Source organism: Harmonia axyridis, chromosome 5 (genome assembly GCF_914767665.1).
Source record: "Harmonia axyridis chromosome 5, icHarAxyr1.1, whole genome shotgun sequence".
Classification (NCBI taxonomy): Eukaryota; Metazoa; Arthropoda; class Insecta; order Coleoptera; family Coccinellidae; genus Harmonia; species Harmonia axyridis.
In genome coordinates this window covers 147,076-165,705 of record NC_059505.1, presented here as the reverse complement: position 1 = coordinate 165,705, position 18,630 = coordinate 147,076, and the positions used below count along the sequence as shown (strand labels likewise).

Here is an 18,630-nt window from a genome sequence, read left to right as displayed (position 1 = left end):
CAGCTGACTTTCGATTGCACTCCGGAGTGAAATGATGGAGTACAAATATTCGTGAATGATATGAAGTACACGTTCAGATGATATCTTCACAATGTCTGCTATCTCGATCAACTTCACTTTATGGTCATTCAAAATTATTTTGTGAACTTTTTGATTTTTTCGTAGGTGACGGCCTCTTTTGGGCATCTACTGCGTTCGCCTTCTTCGGTGCTCATTTCTCCACGTTTAAACTTAGCATACCAATCAATGATGGTTGATTTTCCTGGTGCAGACCTCGGAAACTCTTCATTAAGCCAAGATTCTGCTTCAACTGTCTTTTTCCATTCAAAAAACAGAATCTTTTCAGCACATGAAATTCCTTTTTTTCCATCTTTTTTCAAATAACTAAAGCAGTTACACTCACAATGCAATATCTCATAAACTAATGGTCGGACTGCTATCAAATTTCGACACGTATCGTTTGAAGGTTGGTACTAACTAAAAATCATATGGATTCAATACTAGCACCGCCATCTGTGCATCAGACCGGGGTCTTTTCAATTGACCTAATATATCGGGTGATACAAAACAGGGGTTCCTATCTGACATTCAAAAGTTGACGCCCGTATCCCTACAAGGAAGAGATTTTGACATAAGTGGACTTCCCCCTCAAAACCATCAACCTTTTATTCGAAACATTTTTCCGTAAAATTCTTCTTTTTCGAGAGTTTTGACAGTTCCAACTCAAAAAAATCACCTGGTATACACAAATTTAGAATTTGCTTCTTCTTGGATACTATTCAGATTTGGAGTATTTCGTGCAGGATGTGAGAAATGATTTCCGCATGTTAAATCCAAATTATTCTTTGCGATAGCAAATATCAACTAACTTAAGTATTTTCAGAACAGACGTACCTACTAGCTGAACTAATAATTAACATGCACAGGCCAAGGTTTATGATTCCAATGAGCTTAACGAATCATATCATAATACGACAAACACGAATTAGCAGTAATACACCATTGGAACGCATAAATGAATAAATTAGAACAACTAGTTTTTGTCTTCTAAAGCAGTCAAGCATCAAAATACGCACATCTTTCATCCAAATTCTTGTTGAGCCACTCTGAAATCCATAGTAGGTAATTCTAGGAAATTGGGATAATCATTGAATTTATCCATATTTTATAACAAAAACAATATTAAAATACGTAAAATTACATACTATATTGACGACAGTCTCTGTGAAACAATTTTTTCATTGAAGAGTAAAATTGCAACTTATCAGCAAAAAAAGAAGTCTTGTTGTAAAATAGGAATACACTCTTTATGCATTCTACGACCGTTCTTTCCATTGTTGCCAATCCCAATGAATTATGAGTTATGAGGCAAATAGCGTGAATATCCAGCGGTTCAATGTCTCTATATTCCAAATACGTGGAAGAATTAAAAAAACTCTAGGCGTTCTGAACAACTCGTCATGAATAGTTTCATTAGACCGTTGTCGATCTGGCGAAGAATATCGCAGATTTTCGACATTGAAAGGTTTCAACGTGAGCTCCTATAAAATCGTATCGAATGCATGATGTCGCATCGATTTGAACTTTTCAAGAATGCTTTATCAACCTGGTGTTGGAAACGAGTAACTAGGACAAGGATTCAGGTTCCTCTTCGTGTATATATAAATCGATTTTAATGTATGTTTCACACCTATTCTGCATACGGTTTGTGTCGGAAATGTTTCAAAATTAATCCATGGCATCAAATATTCATTTCCCCATTTTTGTTGCAGATGGAGAATACCTCTTCGCGGAGCCAGATAGCAAGTTGTCGAAGTACGCTCCAAAGAGTTGGAGATCCTCTCACAGCCATGGCTTGGACGCGAACGGTCGACCAGCCCTTGCCTTCTACTTCCGGGTCCAGTTCTACGTCGACAGTCCTCTCCTACTCAGAGATGACATCACACGACACCACTACTACCTGCAGCTGCGGCTCAACGCAGCTTCTGGGGCTGCAGGTGACAAGGCCAACCAACTGGCGGGGCTGGCCTTACAGGCGGACTTTGGGGACAATCACGAGTCCCTATGCTTCAGGCCAGAGGACTATCTACCGCCGAATATGCGAGGCCCTGCTGCACTACGTGCCATCGAGACCACACATCGCAGCCACACCGGTCTGTCGAAGGCTGAAGCTCGCACCAAGTTTATAGCAGAGGCATGCCAGCTGATGGAACCTGTGAACGCTCACGTCTTCAGATTAAAAGCTTCCAAAGTCGAGACAGCTCCCGGTTCTATCCTATTGGCTGTTTGTGCGCGTGGTCTTCGAGTTTGTCCAGATAACAACCCACCGTCAATATTCCTCTGGAGCTCCATTGGGAAGCTGAGCTTCGAAAGGAAGAAGTTCGAGATCAGGACGGGTCATGAGAAACTCACGTTATACACTAGTAGCGATGAAAAAAGCAGGCTTTTATTGGCCCTCTGCAAGGCCACCCATCAGTTCAGCATGGCCGTCGCTCCGCGGTTGAACGAGGCCAAGAAAGAAGAAGAGGAACGTCAGAGATGGGTGGGCGATCAGAGGATATCCGTCATATCGTCCACTTCCTCGAACACAACTTCGGGAATCGTCAGCGATAGGGTTCATTCGGAAGATGAACTCGAGATCATGATTACGAGTCCTCCCGCTCAATCTATGGAAAGTTTGGCTCTAGCACACCTGCTGGACAGTGCGCCTGCTAGTAGCCGAACTTCCGCCGCTTCAGCTTCGGTCGCTTTCGCTTCTCTCGCCCTGAAAGAAGAAGAAGAAGATGACGTTTCCAAGCCGCCGTGCTCCGAGAGCTCGACCAAGACGACCAGTGGGAAGTGTCCGGGATCTCAATGCAGCTCGTCCTGCAGCACTGTTGTCGTTACACCGAAGCAAACTAGTAAGTTTCGAATTTTAACGGGTTTTTAAATAAAAGGTTTCATTTCGATATTGAAGAAACGAGTATATTTTGAGAGAAATTATCCAATAAGACCTTAAAAAATCATTAATCATAGCTCGGAAGCGCAATCCATTCACTTAACAATTAAATTCAGCTTCATTTTCTAATGAGTAAGGTCCAATCACACCACCAACTCGAAAACCGCACCAAACAGTTACATGTTGAGGACGGAGAGGCTCTTTAACAATCAATCTCCGATTTTCTGATCCCCAATGCAACAATTCTATTTTTTAACTTAGCCTTCGAGATGAAAATGGACCTCATCACTGAAGATGATTTATACGAATCATTTTAATGCATTTCAAGGACCTAATCAGCAAAGATAGGACTTTGGGGTGATCAATCGACTTGAGAACTCAATTTCAAAAGCCTTGAAGCCTAAATCTTTATCCAAAATACGGTGTAATGTTGTTTGTGGAATGTCTAGTTCCCAAGATCGACGAGAAATCGACAAATTTGGGTTTTCTCAAACGGTTTCGATTCTTCATAACACTTACTTGTTCCAAGAGCTCAAATTTTGTCACTATCGCCGACCGAGAAGATGCTTTAGCCATTATTGACGACCCAGAAGTGCTTTAGTTTTGCGAATCTTGACTGCAAAATTTTCACCATTTTGTAGCGAAATTTAACAATTTTAGTGCGTTGGTGAGGCTTGTTTATCTTTGTCGAACGTCAAAAGATGACAGCTACAAAAATTATAGCTGCCCGAAGAGCGGGTTATTTAAAATGAAATATCATATTGGAAAACGACTTTTTCACTAATTTTCCCAATCAGAACTGATGAAACATGTTGAAAATCAAAAAAAAAAAATAGAAGAAAAATCTAATAATCTGTTTTTTTTTTTAGAATCGAAAATTGGGCGGAGGCTATCCACAAGTAGCAGCCTGGAGCTCGGTTACTCCCACACAGCCCAGAACTCAGTGTTGAGCGACGCCACTTGTATCGAACTGGATACTCGAGAGGTGGTATACACTTCAGGTCCGGCACCCAGCAGCCATACCAGCGGAGTTTACACGCTAAGTTCCAGCGAACAATACAGCACTCAAGGAGATCAAATAGACGGCATGTTTAGGGACAGATCGAATTCAAACGTGAGCAATTCTGGTTCCTTCCACGGCGACGGAAGCGACCCTACAGACAAGCAGCAGTCCCTGCTTTCCGCTGAAGAACTGTCCGATCTGATAGTTGGGAAGGGGAAGTACCCGAGCTGTAAGAACGTCAGCAACACCTTGGATTCAGATTCTGACTACGTCACGTTACCCTCGAGTTACAAGTCATATCTGCCTGTGCCTCCTGTGAGGATTGACAGCGTAGAATCTAGATTCAGACCGCCTCCACCACCTTATCCAGCGCAGCTGAATAAGTTATCGGTGGAAAGCTCCTCCGTAGATTTCAGCGATTCCAGCTGTCGATTGAATTTAACGCTGAGGCATCCACCACCTTATCCAGAGAATACAATGCCTGTTCCACCTCCAGTATATCCAGCATCGAGCGAGGCTAACGCAAGGTTGATCACCACTCGATCTCCTAGTATCTTAACCGCCCAAACCAGCACAGTTGGATGTAATTCGGCTCCAAGTTATTCCCAACCAAGCGCTATCGTTCCTCCAATACCTCCAAAAGTGCCTAGATCCGCGTCTCAAATGAACGCCATCATCTCTCCTAATAACTATTTAGATGTTGCTGCTAGTAAAGCCAACGTTTTGGTTCCTTGCACTTATCTTCCACCGCCACCACCAGCTCCTAGACATCCACCACCTCCTCCGCCTTCTGGAGTTACTACGGTCTACACCAGTCAGCTTTCCAGGTCGCAAATAGAGCAGTACCAGCAGCAGATGTACAGCGATGTGGATTTCGTCGTGTTCCCGTTGAAAGAACCTGCGATAAGTAAACAAGAGTATTTGGAAGCTAAGCAAGGGTCGATTTTGGCTGCTCTGGCTCAAAACCAGCCTATGTTTTACAGGAGCACCCCTTACTTGTGCACGTACTCTTCCAGTCAGAACCTGTCTGACACCTACGTTCAACTGCCAGTATATGGCGCTCCAAGCATCTCTTCCACCGGCAGTTTGGATCCTCCTCCGCCACCTTTGCCACCAAACAGACCCAATAGATTCATGAGGACCCAATCTGACGACAACATCTTGAACTCTTTGGACAACCAACCTCCGAAGTTCCGAAGACTACCACCTCCGCCTCCACCGGCACCTGACAAGAGGGAGGGTAGACTGGATATTAGTAAAAATATTAGTGAAAGAAAGTGTGATGTGTCTTCAGTTGTTGCAACGGAAAAACCGACCGCTTTGGACATTCGTACTCTGAGAGAGAAGAGCAAGAAAATGGACTTGCCGTTGATATCAGCGTTGTGCAATGATAGGTCGCTGATCAAACAGACTAAAGCTTTTGTGATGCCCAAACACCCGGGTGACTCAGTTCCGCGTCAGTCGATATACAGCAGCACTACTCGTCAAAAGTACCCTGTATCAGGTTTAAGTAGTTCGAAAATAAACAAGACCGCTAGGAAAGCTCCTATGGTGAGCCATAGGCATCCGGGAGACAAGCTCCCTGAAATTCCTAGGGCTACTCCAAACAATTATGTACTAACTGATCCACGAGCTAAGCATAAGACTATGCAATCGCATTCTTGAATATTTTCTCGTCGACAGGAACATATTCGAGAATCGAGAAACTCAACTCATTGTTAATACTCAGGGTGCCATCATTGCAGTATATATTTTAATAATAATTCAAGTCATGTATGATTGGCATTCTGGTAAAACTATGACGGTTATTTTGTTAATGATTTACTGGAATGCCAACAACTTCAAGCCATTCCCTGCGTGTATATAAAAGTTATTTTTTCTACCACTACAACTAGTTTTTCACAATATGAAAATTATGAAGATTAAATAAATACACTTGCTCAACTTACATTAGACTTTAACTGATTATATATTGCATTATATTGTTTTAATTTTTTATTTATTTTTTTTGCATCGAAATTATTCATGCTTCATTCAAGTGTATGGTGCTGCCATCATTTTTATTAAAAGCAATAAATACTTGATTATTCATTGTGAAATGGTCTTGATTTTCCTATACCTACCTCCCCTTTTTAAATATAGGTTCACAATCATGATTCGGAGTCAGCAAAGCAAATCTAATATTTACGGAATTCTTTCGAAATTGCCAATTGCATATGATTTCAAATCAAAAATCCTTATTGTATTCATAATTTTGTTAATAAAATTTATTAAATGATTATCAAAATTATTTCTCTGTTTATATTCTGCCCAAGGGCCAATATTTAGATATGTCAAAGGGCATAATGTACTCAGTAATATGAAATTGGCAACACCCAAAATCAAAATAACAAAAACTAGTTTGACAAAAAACTAATATTGTGAGAATATAATATACCATTATAGGTACCCAATGATAATGATTGTTTATTAAATTCATTATGTTTCAAATCTATTATACAACCTATAAAGTTATCTATAACTTTATAGGTTTCTTTTCTCTAGACCATAAGGATTGACGTTCAACGTAAAAAATATTCTCCAATCAAACCCTCTTTGAAGATGTTCCCACAAAACTAGAAATTACTCAATTTAGGGGTTTCTATAGAGAAACTGATAAAAAATAGGAATTAAGCATGAAAAACTCTTCATAACGTCAAATTTTAAAGCGTGTTTAAATTAAAAATAGACCGATTTTTAAAGGGTTACCATTTTACAAGACTCCTATATTGGCCACCAGAGGGCAGGCTAACCACTTCGAAAATTTTCCCACAAAAATTGGAATAACTCAATTTTGGAAGCTTCTAGAAAGGAACTGATTGCAAAATCGGATTCAGAATCAAAAATTCTACAGAATATCAAATTTTGAAGTTGATCCGAAACAAAAACTTTTTTTGGCGAAAAAATATCCAAGGTTCTTGGTTTTTCCGAAAAAATCGACCAATCGAATTTGAACATTTTTTGATGATTTTGAAGGGATTAAAGGTCGTAGATTCCGAATTTGGCATCTATTCACACCAAAAAAATTTTTCTACACCGCAAAAGCACAATTTACACACAACTGGAATGTCTTAGTTTTGGGGCTTGTATACCCATTTTCAAGGCCTCAGAGTTTGGCCACCAGAGGGCGGGTCAATTCCCCTCGAAATTCCTCTCACAAAAATCGATGTAACTCAATTTTGTGGGCTTCTATGGTACGACTAAAGAAGATTTATATTTACATAATTCTATAAAAGGAACATAGTTCAGACGTCCTTGCAATTCTTAGAGAAAAATTAAAATTTTCAAAAGTAGACTAATAAATCAAACAATTGACAACATATTTATACACCCCCTATCGAAATTTACAGAGGGATATGTTTTTGAATTGCATGTACTTACCTATTCAATAGTTAAAATCATCGCAAATAGTATTATTCCATTCCAAAAAAAAAGAAAAAAATGTTATCCCTGAAGGGAAAAGGAGTTGAATAGACAACATTAAATTTTACGAAACAAAAATAGAGAACAATCAAGAAGTAATACAGAAAGACTTGCATAGAGATCCAATTAAACCATAACCTCAATCTAAAGCATTTATCATCTCCAAGCTCTTTTGTGAGTGACACATCGATCAACGTCGTACTCGAATATTGACAATTGTTTGTAATTTCGTTTATGAATAGAAAAATATCATCAACTAATCGAAAGTAGATATCATTCTTCGAACAGTTGTAAACTTCCTTGTTTAATGTTTGTACTACTGAAGAATTTTGTACTTTTTGTTCAAGTCATGACGCAACCCAATCAAGTAATCAAGATGATATTTAAATATAACTTATTCACTTGAGGTTTAGGTAGATTGAGAGATAATTTATGTTTTTGATATATTTATTGATCTTGTGAGACATTATCACATAATAGCTCATTCTTTATCTCAGTTCTTTTATTCTAATTCTATCACAACCGATTCTCCAGGCCACAGCACAATTTTCTTGAATGAAATAGTTCCAGGTAATGAATCTGGTCTAGGTCCTACTATCACATCGCCTCTATAAAGCAAAGTCGACAAATCTTCTTCTATCTTATTCTTTCCTAGGTTACTAACAATAACATAAGATTTTCTCCTTGGGTACCATCTTTGAATAACCAGCAAATCTTCTTTACTGTATTTCACCTCGGCATTGGCCTTATTAACCTCGTTCTTGTACACCGAATTCATGTAAATTGACGGAGATGCACTCCTCAAAGACGCCATCTTCGAAATGAGACCACCTTGCTCAAAATCGACCTTTGTCTTCTCCCCATGTAGCCATGAGAATGATCGTTGTTTCAGATTTGGCCAAGCCATGGGAGTCAGCTGGTGTAAGTGCTTCAAATCATCTCGATCTCCACTTGGATCGTGGATCTGTCGTAGACCAATTTCATCCCCGTAAAATATAGATGGAGATCCTGGTAGCATCAAATTGAGGAGAAGAGCACCTAAAGTCGAGTTTCCATGTGGTAGCCTATTAGCTAAACGCATGGTGTCTTCGTCTCCTATACTCCAATGAATCCACGGGTTTCCTGCTTTGGTAAATAACGTGCTGTTTTCCACGTTATAGATTCTTCTAGTAATTTCGTTAGCTCCTTTTTCAATGTTGAGTTTGATGTCTATCAAATTGACGTTGTTCATCACTGACTCTCTTACGTCTTCTGAAGGTATTCTTTTTAAGAGGGATTCACTGACTATGAATATCCTATTGAAACCTATAAGGCGTTTCCATCCTCTTAGGGTAGATGCAAGATTTGGATCTTCTGCTAAATTTTCAAGTCCTTTCAAGTAAAAACCCTGTACACCTAATCTAGTCCAGTGAAGAAGAGCTTCTTCTATAGGATCTCTTTGATTGGACGCTCTGAGGAAATCCATAGATGATTCGTCTGAACTAAGATTTTTCATGATATTTCTTTTATCGAATGACAACTCTTTGAGCAGGGGATATACAGGCAAATCAAGAACGATGCTCAAATTCTTAGATTTCAAATGATTCACCATACTTTCAAAATCGTTTATATTTCCCAGGGGCTTAGCAATGTTTATGAGGCTTGTAACGTTCTTATAATCTTCCGGGTACCTCAATGTTTCGAAAATTGAGTTAAGCCTTACTACGCTGACTCCAAGGGCTACAATATAATCGGCATTTTTCGATATTCCTCTGAAGTCTCCAGTCATGCCGTTATTGGTGTCATAGAAACTTCCTGGGAATATCTCGTAAAAGACTTTGCCTTGGTACCATTCAACTTGGGGATTGCAAACTTTGGGAAGGGAGTAGATCATTGCCACAACTAGCGCTACCATAGCTGCAAGGCCAGCCAAAAACGTCCATAGAGAGATCTTCCTGATGAGAGGCCAGTTCCAAGACATGAAGAAGTAGTTATCTGGGGGATTTCTGAAGGTGAGTTGTAAAGGTTGAGATTTGCCATTGGATTCCTGCAACAAAATTCGAAAATCTATGATTATGAATTAATTAGCTGGTAGAGAATATGAAGAGTTTCTTTCAAACATACCTGAGCCAAATTTTCTTCATCGTTTATGATGAAGGGAAAACTGCTCGAATTGTTTTTGTGGTTGAGTAATTGTACGCTAGCTGGTTCTGCTAAATTCGATGAATTTGAAGAAGTTGTGTCATCTTCTTTATTTTCAGCTGGAAAAAAATTAAAACGTGGTAAACTAAGCAATAATAACAGTAGAAGAAGCAGAACGGAGTATAGAGAAATTACTACATATAAACGAAAGTACATAACATGTAATTCGAGTGATTGCTGGCTGTATATGTATAACTCTTAAATATTGACGAATAAAATCGGATTTTGAAGGGAAAATTAGTTAAAAATGATGAATAATATTTTCATTAAAAGCAAAATGCTTTTGACTCAAAAGATGTGGAAGAATATATTAATAAAATAGATCTAATAAAGAGTGAGCTTAATGTTTATGACAAAATAACTATCGGAGAAGATTACTTTATCATGACAGAGGAGTTACTATACTAAGACCAACCAAAAAAAATTTTTCTACTCTTGCATAGTTATGTCTAAAAGATACTTACTTTTAACTTTTTGCAACTTGCTGACCAATTCATTGCTTATATTATACTCAGTGTCCTGGGATTCTGGTAAAGGATTGACCAAAGCGTTAGTTGGTGGCGATGGTGTTATCAAGGGACATATAGATGAAACATCGTCTGGAATGCAAGCACTTGTAGGTGAACCTAACATATTATTCGCACTATCGACTTGTAGATAGGAATCCATTCTTTAGGACTGAGGTTAAAAAACCCGAATTCCCGAATGTGATTGTTGGATTAAGAGAACAACATGCCACCAACACAGCACTAACTTTATTGGTATTCAGTTAACATTTGACACGATGCAATTGGTTAAATTGAACAGTGTTGTGAGTCCCAATTTAGAAAACAGCTGATATTTCAGGCAAAATGCGTCGAGACGCATTTGAGGTGCATATCGATCGGAATGATGGCGGGAATTTTTGAACTTGCGCGCTGTCAACGAAATCATGTTTTATGCGATTCACTTAATATATCATGAAAAATTAAGGAGTTGATGATTCCTTGAAAGAATATTCCATCACAAATTAAATTACGACTCCTTAAAAGAATACTCATTCACAAATTCATTAACTTGAATAGCTGTAATTTTTCATTATTATATTGTGGATTCCATAAAACTAAAAAAATTTTTGGATCCAGTTAAAACTAAAAACAACGAGGTGATTGGTCGATCTTAGTCTTGTAAAGCGTTGGTTTTTTTTTTCACAATACATTTCTTGAGCTTTTGAACGCTTGCTGATTTATGCGCCCGTAGGGACAAAAGAACTAAAGGGTTTTTCAATAAGAGGTTCCTTTTTGATATTCGAGAAAACCATGAAGAAGAAGGTATGCCAATATGGATGGAAAAACGTATGAGCCAAATGGCCGCCAAAGCTACAGTTGCAGCACCATATCTTTTCAATGAAATTTTACATGACCAATTTGCACATTTGCGAATGTATGTTCTTGATAACTTCACGAATTTCATGTGTAAAGTCTTGCATCGATTGTGGAGCATTGGCATAGACCTTAACATTCAGGTGGTCCTAAAGAAAAAAGTTTGAAGGTATTAAATCATAAAATCTCGGTGGCCAGTTGTGATCACCTCTTCGAGAAATAACACGGCAAGGAATCATTTTTTTTAGATAGCAGGCTTTTCAAATTGAAACCTCTTATTGGAAAACACTTTATAAGTATCGCGAACATTAGGATCTGCTGTTCTCGTTATACTCATCGGTACGCTGTTATCAAAACAATAGTCTTCTTTCAGTAAAATTTGCTACTATCGCATCAGATAGATTTTATCTGCTACCTCACTAGGTTTTTTAAATAATTTATTAATGTGACTCTTTGTCACCTAGACAAAATATGCACCTTAATTAATCAATGCCGTAACATATGATCAAAACAAAGAATGATTTCTTCAAATATTTCATTTGGAAAAAGGTTTTTTCATTTCGTAGGTTGAAAATTTCTTAATTGAGGGTTATCTCAAACAATGTTTATTCGATTAACCCTGATCCAACAAGTAATTTTCCGTTCATAATCGAATAATTTCTGATAAAAATAACTGATCTTGCGAAAGAATCGATATTTGTTGCTTACAAAAGAAACAAATATATCTTACAGGATAAGAAGTTTCTCTGTTGGTGGCCGGTATAGAAATAGCTCAAGTGGGTGTAGGTCGTGAAAAAGTTTTGCTTATTAGGATCACTTCACCTAAAATGGCTGAAGGGGAGAACTCTATTCATATGTACGTAAACCAATTAATTTTCAAAAACCATTCTAAAGGTCTTGTTGAGCCAAGATGAAAAACTATTGAAATTCGATTGCTAGCAAAACTCTTCATTCAAGTATTTCTCAGTTACACAGGGCGTTTCCTAATTTCTAATATCACAATTAGGAAAAACCCTGTATACCCTGTATATGTCTCAGGTGTATACAGGGTTGGTTAAACAAATTTTAGTATGATGAGTAAGTTCAGGATATTTTGATAGTATTGTTTTGTATAGTTGTTGTAGCCAGTTATATTTGTTTTTTCCAGTTTTTGGAGATGTAATTGCGTTTGGTTATGTATTGTATCTTGGATGGTCTCAATATTCAGTTGAATGTAGGTTTTTATTTTCGTGCGTCACTGCATCTTCTTTTGTTCATAATGACTCAACGATTTTCATTTTGTATTATTTGGAGTTTTCAGTTGTTTTTCGATGTGTTGCCGAAAAAAGGATTTGCCTACAAGAATTCGTGTAAGATAAGGTCTATGGCAATGATCCACAATCAATTCAATTTAAAGATGAAATTCGTGCATTCATTGAGGAGGGAATACTTGCAAATGGTGCTGCAACCGTACCTTGGCGGCCATTCAGTTGATTTCATTATCCATTGTTAATGGGATATCTTCCTCTTTACAATGAAATAAACATGCATTGACTTCTCTTAAAATATATTCTTTTTATATTAAAATGAAACCTCGTATTGGAAAAAACCTTTATCAAACCTTTTTTATTTTTCACTGGAGTCTATGAAAATTCATTTCTTCCTCAAAATTATCGGATCAAATTAATTATATCCCAAATATACTTCGAAATATCAATGACCCCGATTTCTTCTAAAATATATTAACACAGATTATTCGATATATCCTCAATCCTAGTTCAATCAACAGAAAATGCCATTATATAATTTATTCCATTTGATTATTATCTTTTTTCAAGAAAGATTTCACAGTTTGAATTTTTCCACTGATTTGTTCTATATACAACTTTTCGAAATAACAATGTTATCGATTGATATAAAATATCAAATGAATAGACTATAGACTATAACATGACCAAATTTACCAAGAATTCAATATTTGATTCCAATAATTATATTTGCATTCATAAATACTATCATTATTTGAATCAACCATATAGATTTTGATTAAAGAATTCCTCAATGAATGAGTGTATGGATTTTCAATACAGGGTGATTCACCGGGATGGCCTATTAGACGTTTATGGAAAACTAATCACAATTTTCAGCTGAAAATTTGCATATTGGGGTTTGAGACTTTCTTTCTTTCTCCATCATTTTTAGATCGCTACAACTTTATATGTTTATACCGGAAACAGACTACTACTTCCTCATTTCAAATGGCATACCCAGTATATTATTGCATCATTAAATAGCTTTTTTGAAGACAATTTCCGCAATATGCCATACCTCGCGGAAAGACTCAACGGTTCATAATTAAATGGGATTCTGAAAAAAAAATTTCGGCAGAAAAAGCTTTTTTCAAAAAAAAATTTTCCTTTTTCGATTCTGCAAATACGTAGTATTATAAGACTGTTTTCTGTTTGGACCAAAAAAGTACAGAGTGTTTATAAGAAGATCATGAGCTTGGACAACTCATATTCAAATTAAAACCTATATTTTTTATTATTTCAGTGGATTTTACGTAGAAAAATATTGGGGGAGTACTTCAGCAAACCCTATACCTAAAATAAATACTTTAAGTGTTATCGAACTTTAAATGAGGAGAAATAACAATTTATAACTGTGTGGAGAAGTCTGTGGCTTTCGGAAAACACAGAAAGAAACTAAAATTCGATGTTTCCATAACTAGATTTGACATTTCAAGAATTGTAGTGAACTATTCCTAATTTAAAATTGCATTTATTTATGGATTTCTCAACAATTTCAACGAAAAATTCATTATTATTCAGTGTAAAATTTAGTTATCCAAACATCGAATTTTAGTTTCTTCCTGTGTTTTTCGTGAATCGTTGACAGACGAACACTAAGATGTTGTCTCATCTTTTCTTTTAGGAATTGCAATATATAATTTTGAGAGAAATTACACCACTTTGAATGGTTTCATAAAAAAAATTGTTCATTATATTGAAGAATGGCAACTTGATTTCATTGATACCTCTTATGAATCCCTGTTTTTTAATATCACGATTCTGAAATTGATGTTGAGTATTCGTTGTTTCGATGAAGTATTCATTGGAGAGAAGAACTTTGTTGATTTAAATGCTTTCTATAAGGGACGTTTTAAATATTAAAATAGTCACTTATTTCCGATGATAACTTTTTCACAGTTTCTAATGAATTTGAAATGCCATCTCTCCGAAAATGTACATTGTTGTGTAAAAAACAATCTAGATATTCTCATTATGATAAAAAATCGATTAACACCATCTGAATCAATTATTATCCTTTGTGTTATGGTAATTTCCCCACAAGGACATAACCGCAGTTCATGAGCACCCATTCTTCCAAACAAACTATGATTAAAATAACATTTTTCATCCGATCGTCTCAATATAACTCAGAAGAGTTGATAATGTAGATAAAAGTGAATATAAAAGGCATTTTATTTGAAAAAATATCGATCGATCGAACGAACTTGACCTCCGATCCTGCGTGAATTTTTTTTATGTAAGGAATAATTCCGAAATGGAATAATGCGTTATAATAATAATTATCCGTGATTATGTACAAATATTGGTGTAATGAAATAGGTCATCTAGGGTCGAACTGATACAAACGCCGGATCTGGATTTAAATGCGTAATGTTATTTCGATTTTTCAGTATCTTAACTGAACTGATCCGAAGTTTAGTCTTGAACAAGGTGTCCTTTTTTTGTTTTTGTGATTATGACTAATTATTTTCGTCTTATTTTATCTTGTTGCAGTATAATCCTTTAAGGTGAGTTTAGGGATCAACATAGAATTTTTTTTTCAACACATTTTGAAATTTAATTGAGTGGAACTAATTGCAATATAAGCTAGAGTTATAAACTAGTTATGATTATCAAATAAGGGAATGTATTGAATTTTTAAAGTATGGTACAAACAGAAACATTCATTTACCTATATTGAGGTATACAGTTCTTTGGTCTCCAAGGGGGTATTAGAAGCATAAATGGTCAAAAACTCGAATAATTGAACCTTAGATTGTAAATTTTTTCTTTATTTTCCTCAATTTACTTTTGAGAATTCTTTAAGTTCTTTTACCGACGGATCAAGGCAGTATAATAACCAGTGTTGGTACCAAATTTCATATGAATTCCTAATATTTTTTTTAGAAAAGCTCTGAACAGTTGCCCTACCAATTTATTGATTTTTATTTATAAAAAATATTCTTTCGAATCAACCAAGAAAGCTATCAAACTATCTAGAATTTATGAACTTAATATCGAGCTTATATGCTTTCCTCGGAAAATATGAAAGGTGTTCAAGTGAAATTTGGTAGATCAAGAATCCTATCCATAAATTTTAAAGGCTTAAAATCAAATCGAAAAAAAAATTATTACCCGAAAACTTCTCGATGAACAATCTTAAAACTGAAAGGATGTATTGTTACAACGACATTGAATAAAATACTAGCCTCAATAAGTTAGTAGAGACTGATGTGAATGTATTTAGCAATTTCATTCTTTTTCAGTTTTTGAGATCTACTGAAGTACATGGAATCAATGTCCTACAAACTAGCGATTGACAAGATTACGTTGGAACTCCTAGCAGATAAATATCTACTAAACAAAAATCCTTTAGAATCAACTATTTTCGTAGATACATACCACATCGAAAGTCCAGGTGATGCCTCTTGAATTTTTTGCAGGATGCGTAGGAGGTAAGTCGAATAGAACAAAGCCACAAATCCTTTTTTTTTTCAATGTTCCTTTTCTCAATGGGGAGAAATAAATAATAAGTTTATTCGTTCGAAAACTACAAATAAACTTAATGACACATGTTTCGAAATTTTGCTTTCCTCTCAATTCCAAAACTATAAATTCGATGAGATAAAATTTTGCACACAAATGTACAAGAAGAACCATAGAAAATTCAAGATATATTGAAGAATAAATGCTGAATGAATATTATTGTGATTACGAATCTAGTTGGCATGAGATTTTGCGTGTGAAAAAATAGAAAATTAAGCAATATATAAAAAAATATGAGAAAAGCATTAACGTGCAGTCAGGAGCTTTTTTGAGCGCTCATTCTATCATGCGACAATTGTGCCCTCGAATATCACAAAACTGTGTGTGGTCTACAAAGGCGCAATTGGCGTATATGAAAAGACAAACGTTCAAAAGGTCCTGCTCATGTTTTGAGTCTATTCTAGTCCATCATTGATTTCTTCTCTGTTGTTGCCATGAAGTCATTTCGAAATGTAATAAAAATACCTATGAAATAACAACTTTGTATTGTATACATACGGCTAAATTTATCCGAAATAATTGATGAAGTTTCAACATAAATAGCAACAAATATTTGTTGACGTCCAATTACGAAATAGTTTATTATTATTGATCGGAGCATCATTGCAAAAGGCCGACATGATAATTGTTACCTAGGTCGGTTTGCGGAATATCAATAGATATTAAGTTCTTATCAAAAGAAAAACTAACAATAAGATAAGGGCAAATTTTTCCATCGTCAATGAATGAATTCCATAACAATTTGAATATTATAACAATTTCATCATTAACTTCTTCATCAAAAAATAACTTTGTTTCATCATTATCTTGTTTTTTGCCAACTTCATTAACTTTAACAAACGCAATATAATAAGTACTCGTGAATGATATTCTTCAAGTGAGCCCTGAAGTATTTAGAAATTTTAGAGATACCGGTAATCTCTATCGACGCTCTTTAACATTTTTGTCATGAATGACAACATGATCATCTCGTGCATAGAATCTTAATTAATCTTGTATTTCGTGATAACATTAGGTAATTACGAAAAATCACATCTGGAAAATGACCTTCAAGACTTTGCTGATACAGACGTAGTTACACTTTTTGCGATTTACAATTGGATTAGGTGACAAAAATTCAGGTGATTCCTTGATTGAAATTATGGTGTATTCCGTATCAAAGTTACAGCCCTTCAAAAATACTGACTTATTCTTACATTTCTATTTTTTCGGAGTTATTCTCTTTTATTTAATTAATTTTTTTATAATTGTTCGAATAGTCATGAGTTTCTATCGACCAATGTCACGCTATTTATATCATTTGTTTCTTCAATTCTATGGGTTACAAATTGACAACCTCTTTTACATTTTCATCCAAATGTTTTTTTGTATATAAGTAATAGATAATAGAGAAGAACTCTGACTTGAAATAAGGTGCTTTTGAACGCTCGTTCATTCATGCGGCAAACCTGAAGAACCTTTCGTCTATTCGTCTCAGGTAAAAAAATACAGGCTGTAAAAATTGTAGTTCTCACATGATCATTCAGAATTAAATTAATTTTTCTATAACAACCAGCGTTATTGTTCAATTATAATTTTTGTTTACTTCTTATGGTTTACAAGTTACCTATAGTTTCGCCGATGCAAGTCACTATTGGAATTATAGAGAATTAAAATTATTAAATTATATGAATTTTATTTCAGTCGAATCTGGAAAAATGAACAAATGGCATGTCTCTAGTTAAATTAAATGTACAATTTCAAGACTCACCCTGTATAAGGAATATTCGAACGAAACTAATGTAGTTGTCTCATTCAGCCAATCTCAAAAATACTTGAATCATTACTCATTTACTGAAGATTTCATTCCTTACAAAAATAAAATTGCCATTTATCTTTTACAGGTTGCGCTGGCTTGATAGTTGGCCATCCCCTTGATACACTTAAAGTTCATCTGCAAAATGATAACGCTAAAAATCCCAAGTACAAGGGATCTGTAGATTTGGTGCGAACCTTGGTCGTCAAAGAAGGCCTGAGAGGGATCTACAAGGGCATATCAAGCCCTCTCCTAGGAGTTGCAGCCATAAATGCCATCGTCTTTGGCGTACAAGGAGGTACACGAAAAAAATTCGAAGACCAGAACTCTTTATTTTCGCATTTCATAGCGGGAGCTGCTGCAGGATTCCTGCAGAGTTTCGTCTGTAGCCCCATGGAACTGGCCAAAACTCGGCTTCAAGTATCAGAGCCCAACCTTAGCCTCACGAAGTGCATTAGAAACATTTACGAATCAGAAGGTTTCAGAGGACTGTACAGAGGTCTTAACATGACATTCGCTAGAGAAGTTCCATCTTTTGCTGCTTACTTCGTCACATATGAGTACCTTACGAGGTCAGTAGGTCAATCCAATGTTTCCACATCTATGATGATATTCGCAGGAGGATCTGCAGGAATGGCAGCTTGGATTGTGACCTATCCAGCGGATGTTATCAAAACTAGAATTCAGCTGGATGGTTTTAACTCTAAACCTAAATACCTGAATGCCATGGATTGTTTACGAAAAAGCATTGCAGCTGAAGGATATGGTTTTTTGACACGTGGACTAGCTCCTACGTTAATAAGAGCTTTTCCTACCAATGCAGCGATTTTTACTGTTGTGACTTGGACCATTAGGTTTTTCGAGTCTGTCAGTCTGCCACAAAGAGTCCATAAAAGTAAATATTTCGTTGATAATATGATGTACAATTCAATGCAGAAACCAGAAATTATTTGAGTCTTAGTTGATTAATTTGAATATGTAAAGTTAAATAAGTTATATATTTTTATTTATTTTTGGAATAATATAATATACCTAATGGGTTAAATTGAAAATTTCTTTTACAACCTTATCTA

General features: G+C 35.9%; 3 protein-coding genes across 6 annotated transcripts in view; 2 read left to right on the top strand and 1 right to left on the bottom strand.

Annotated features, from left to right (window-relative positions):
• Positions 1-6,040, top strand: part of LOC123679726 (protein expanded) — a 45,182-nt gene extending 39,142 nt beyond the window's left edge. For all 3 annotated transcript variants that reach the window (XM_045617158.1, XM_045617160.1, XM_045617159.1), the window contains exons 3-4: positions 1,773-2,900; positions 3,808-6,040. In XM_045617158.1, the coding sequence (XP_045473114.1) occupies positions 1,773-2,900; positions 3,808-5,606 (2,927 nt within the window). In that variant the 3' untranslated portion in view covers positions 5,607-6,040. The remainder of the gene's footprint in view (positions 1-1,772; positions 2,901-3,807) is intronic.
• Positions 6,041-7,832: 1,792 nt separating this feature from the next.
• On the bottom strand, positions 7,833-10,431 carry LOC123679728 (neutral and basic amino acid transport protein rBAT-like). Its single transcript, XM_045617161.1, has 3 exons — positions 10,049-10,431; positions 9,507-9,643; positions 7,833-9,429 (listed from the first exon to the last, which is right to left on the bottom strand). The coding sequence occupies exons 1-3, from the start codon at positions 10,251-10,253 to the stop codon at positions 7,906-7,908; spliced, it is 1,866 nt and encodes a 621-aa protein (XP_045473117.1). The 5' UTR covers positions 10,254-10,431; the 3' UTR covers positions 7,833-7,905.
• Positions 10,432-11,645: 1,214 nt separating this feature from the next.
• LOC123680178 (mitochondrial basic amino acids transporter-like) lies at positions 11,646-18,602 on the top strand. 2 transcript variants are annotated; one of them, XM_045617954.1, is made up of 3 exons: positions 11,646-11,801; positions 15,483-15,671; positions 17,646-18,602. In XM_045617954.1, the coding sequence occupies exons 2-3, from the start codon at positions 15,638-15,640 to the stop codon at positions 18,509-18,511; spliced, it is 900 nt and encodes a 299-aa protein (XP_045473910.1). In that variant the 5' UTR covers positions 11,646-11,801; positions 15,483-15,637; the 3' UTR covers positions 18,512-18,602. The 2 variants fall into 2 exon arrangements, with proteins under 2 accessions (XP_045473910.1, XP_045473909.1); XM_045617953.1 differs by lacking the exon at positions 11,646-11,801 and adding an exon at positions 14,590-14,744.
• Positions 18,603-18,630: the final 28 nt, after the last annotated feature.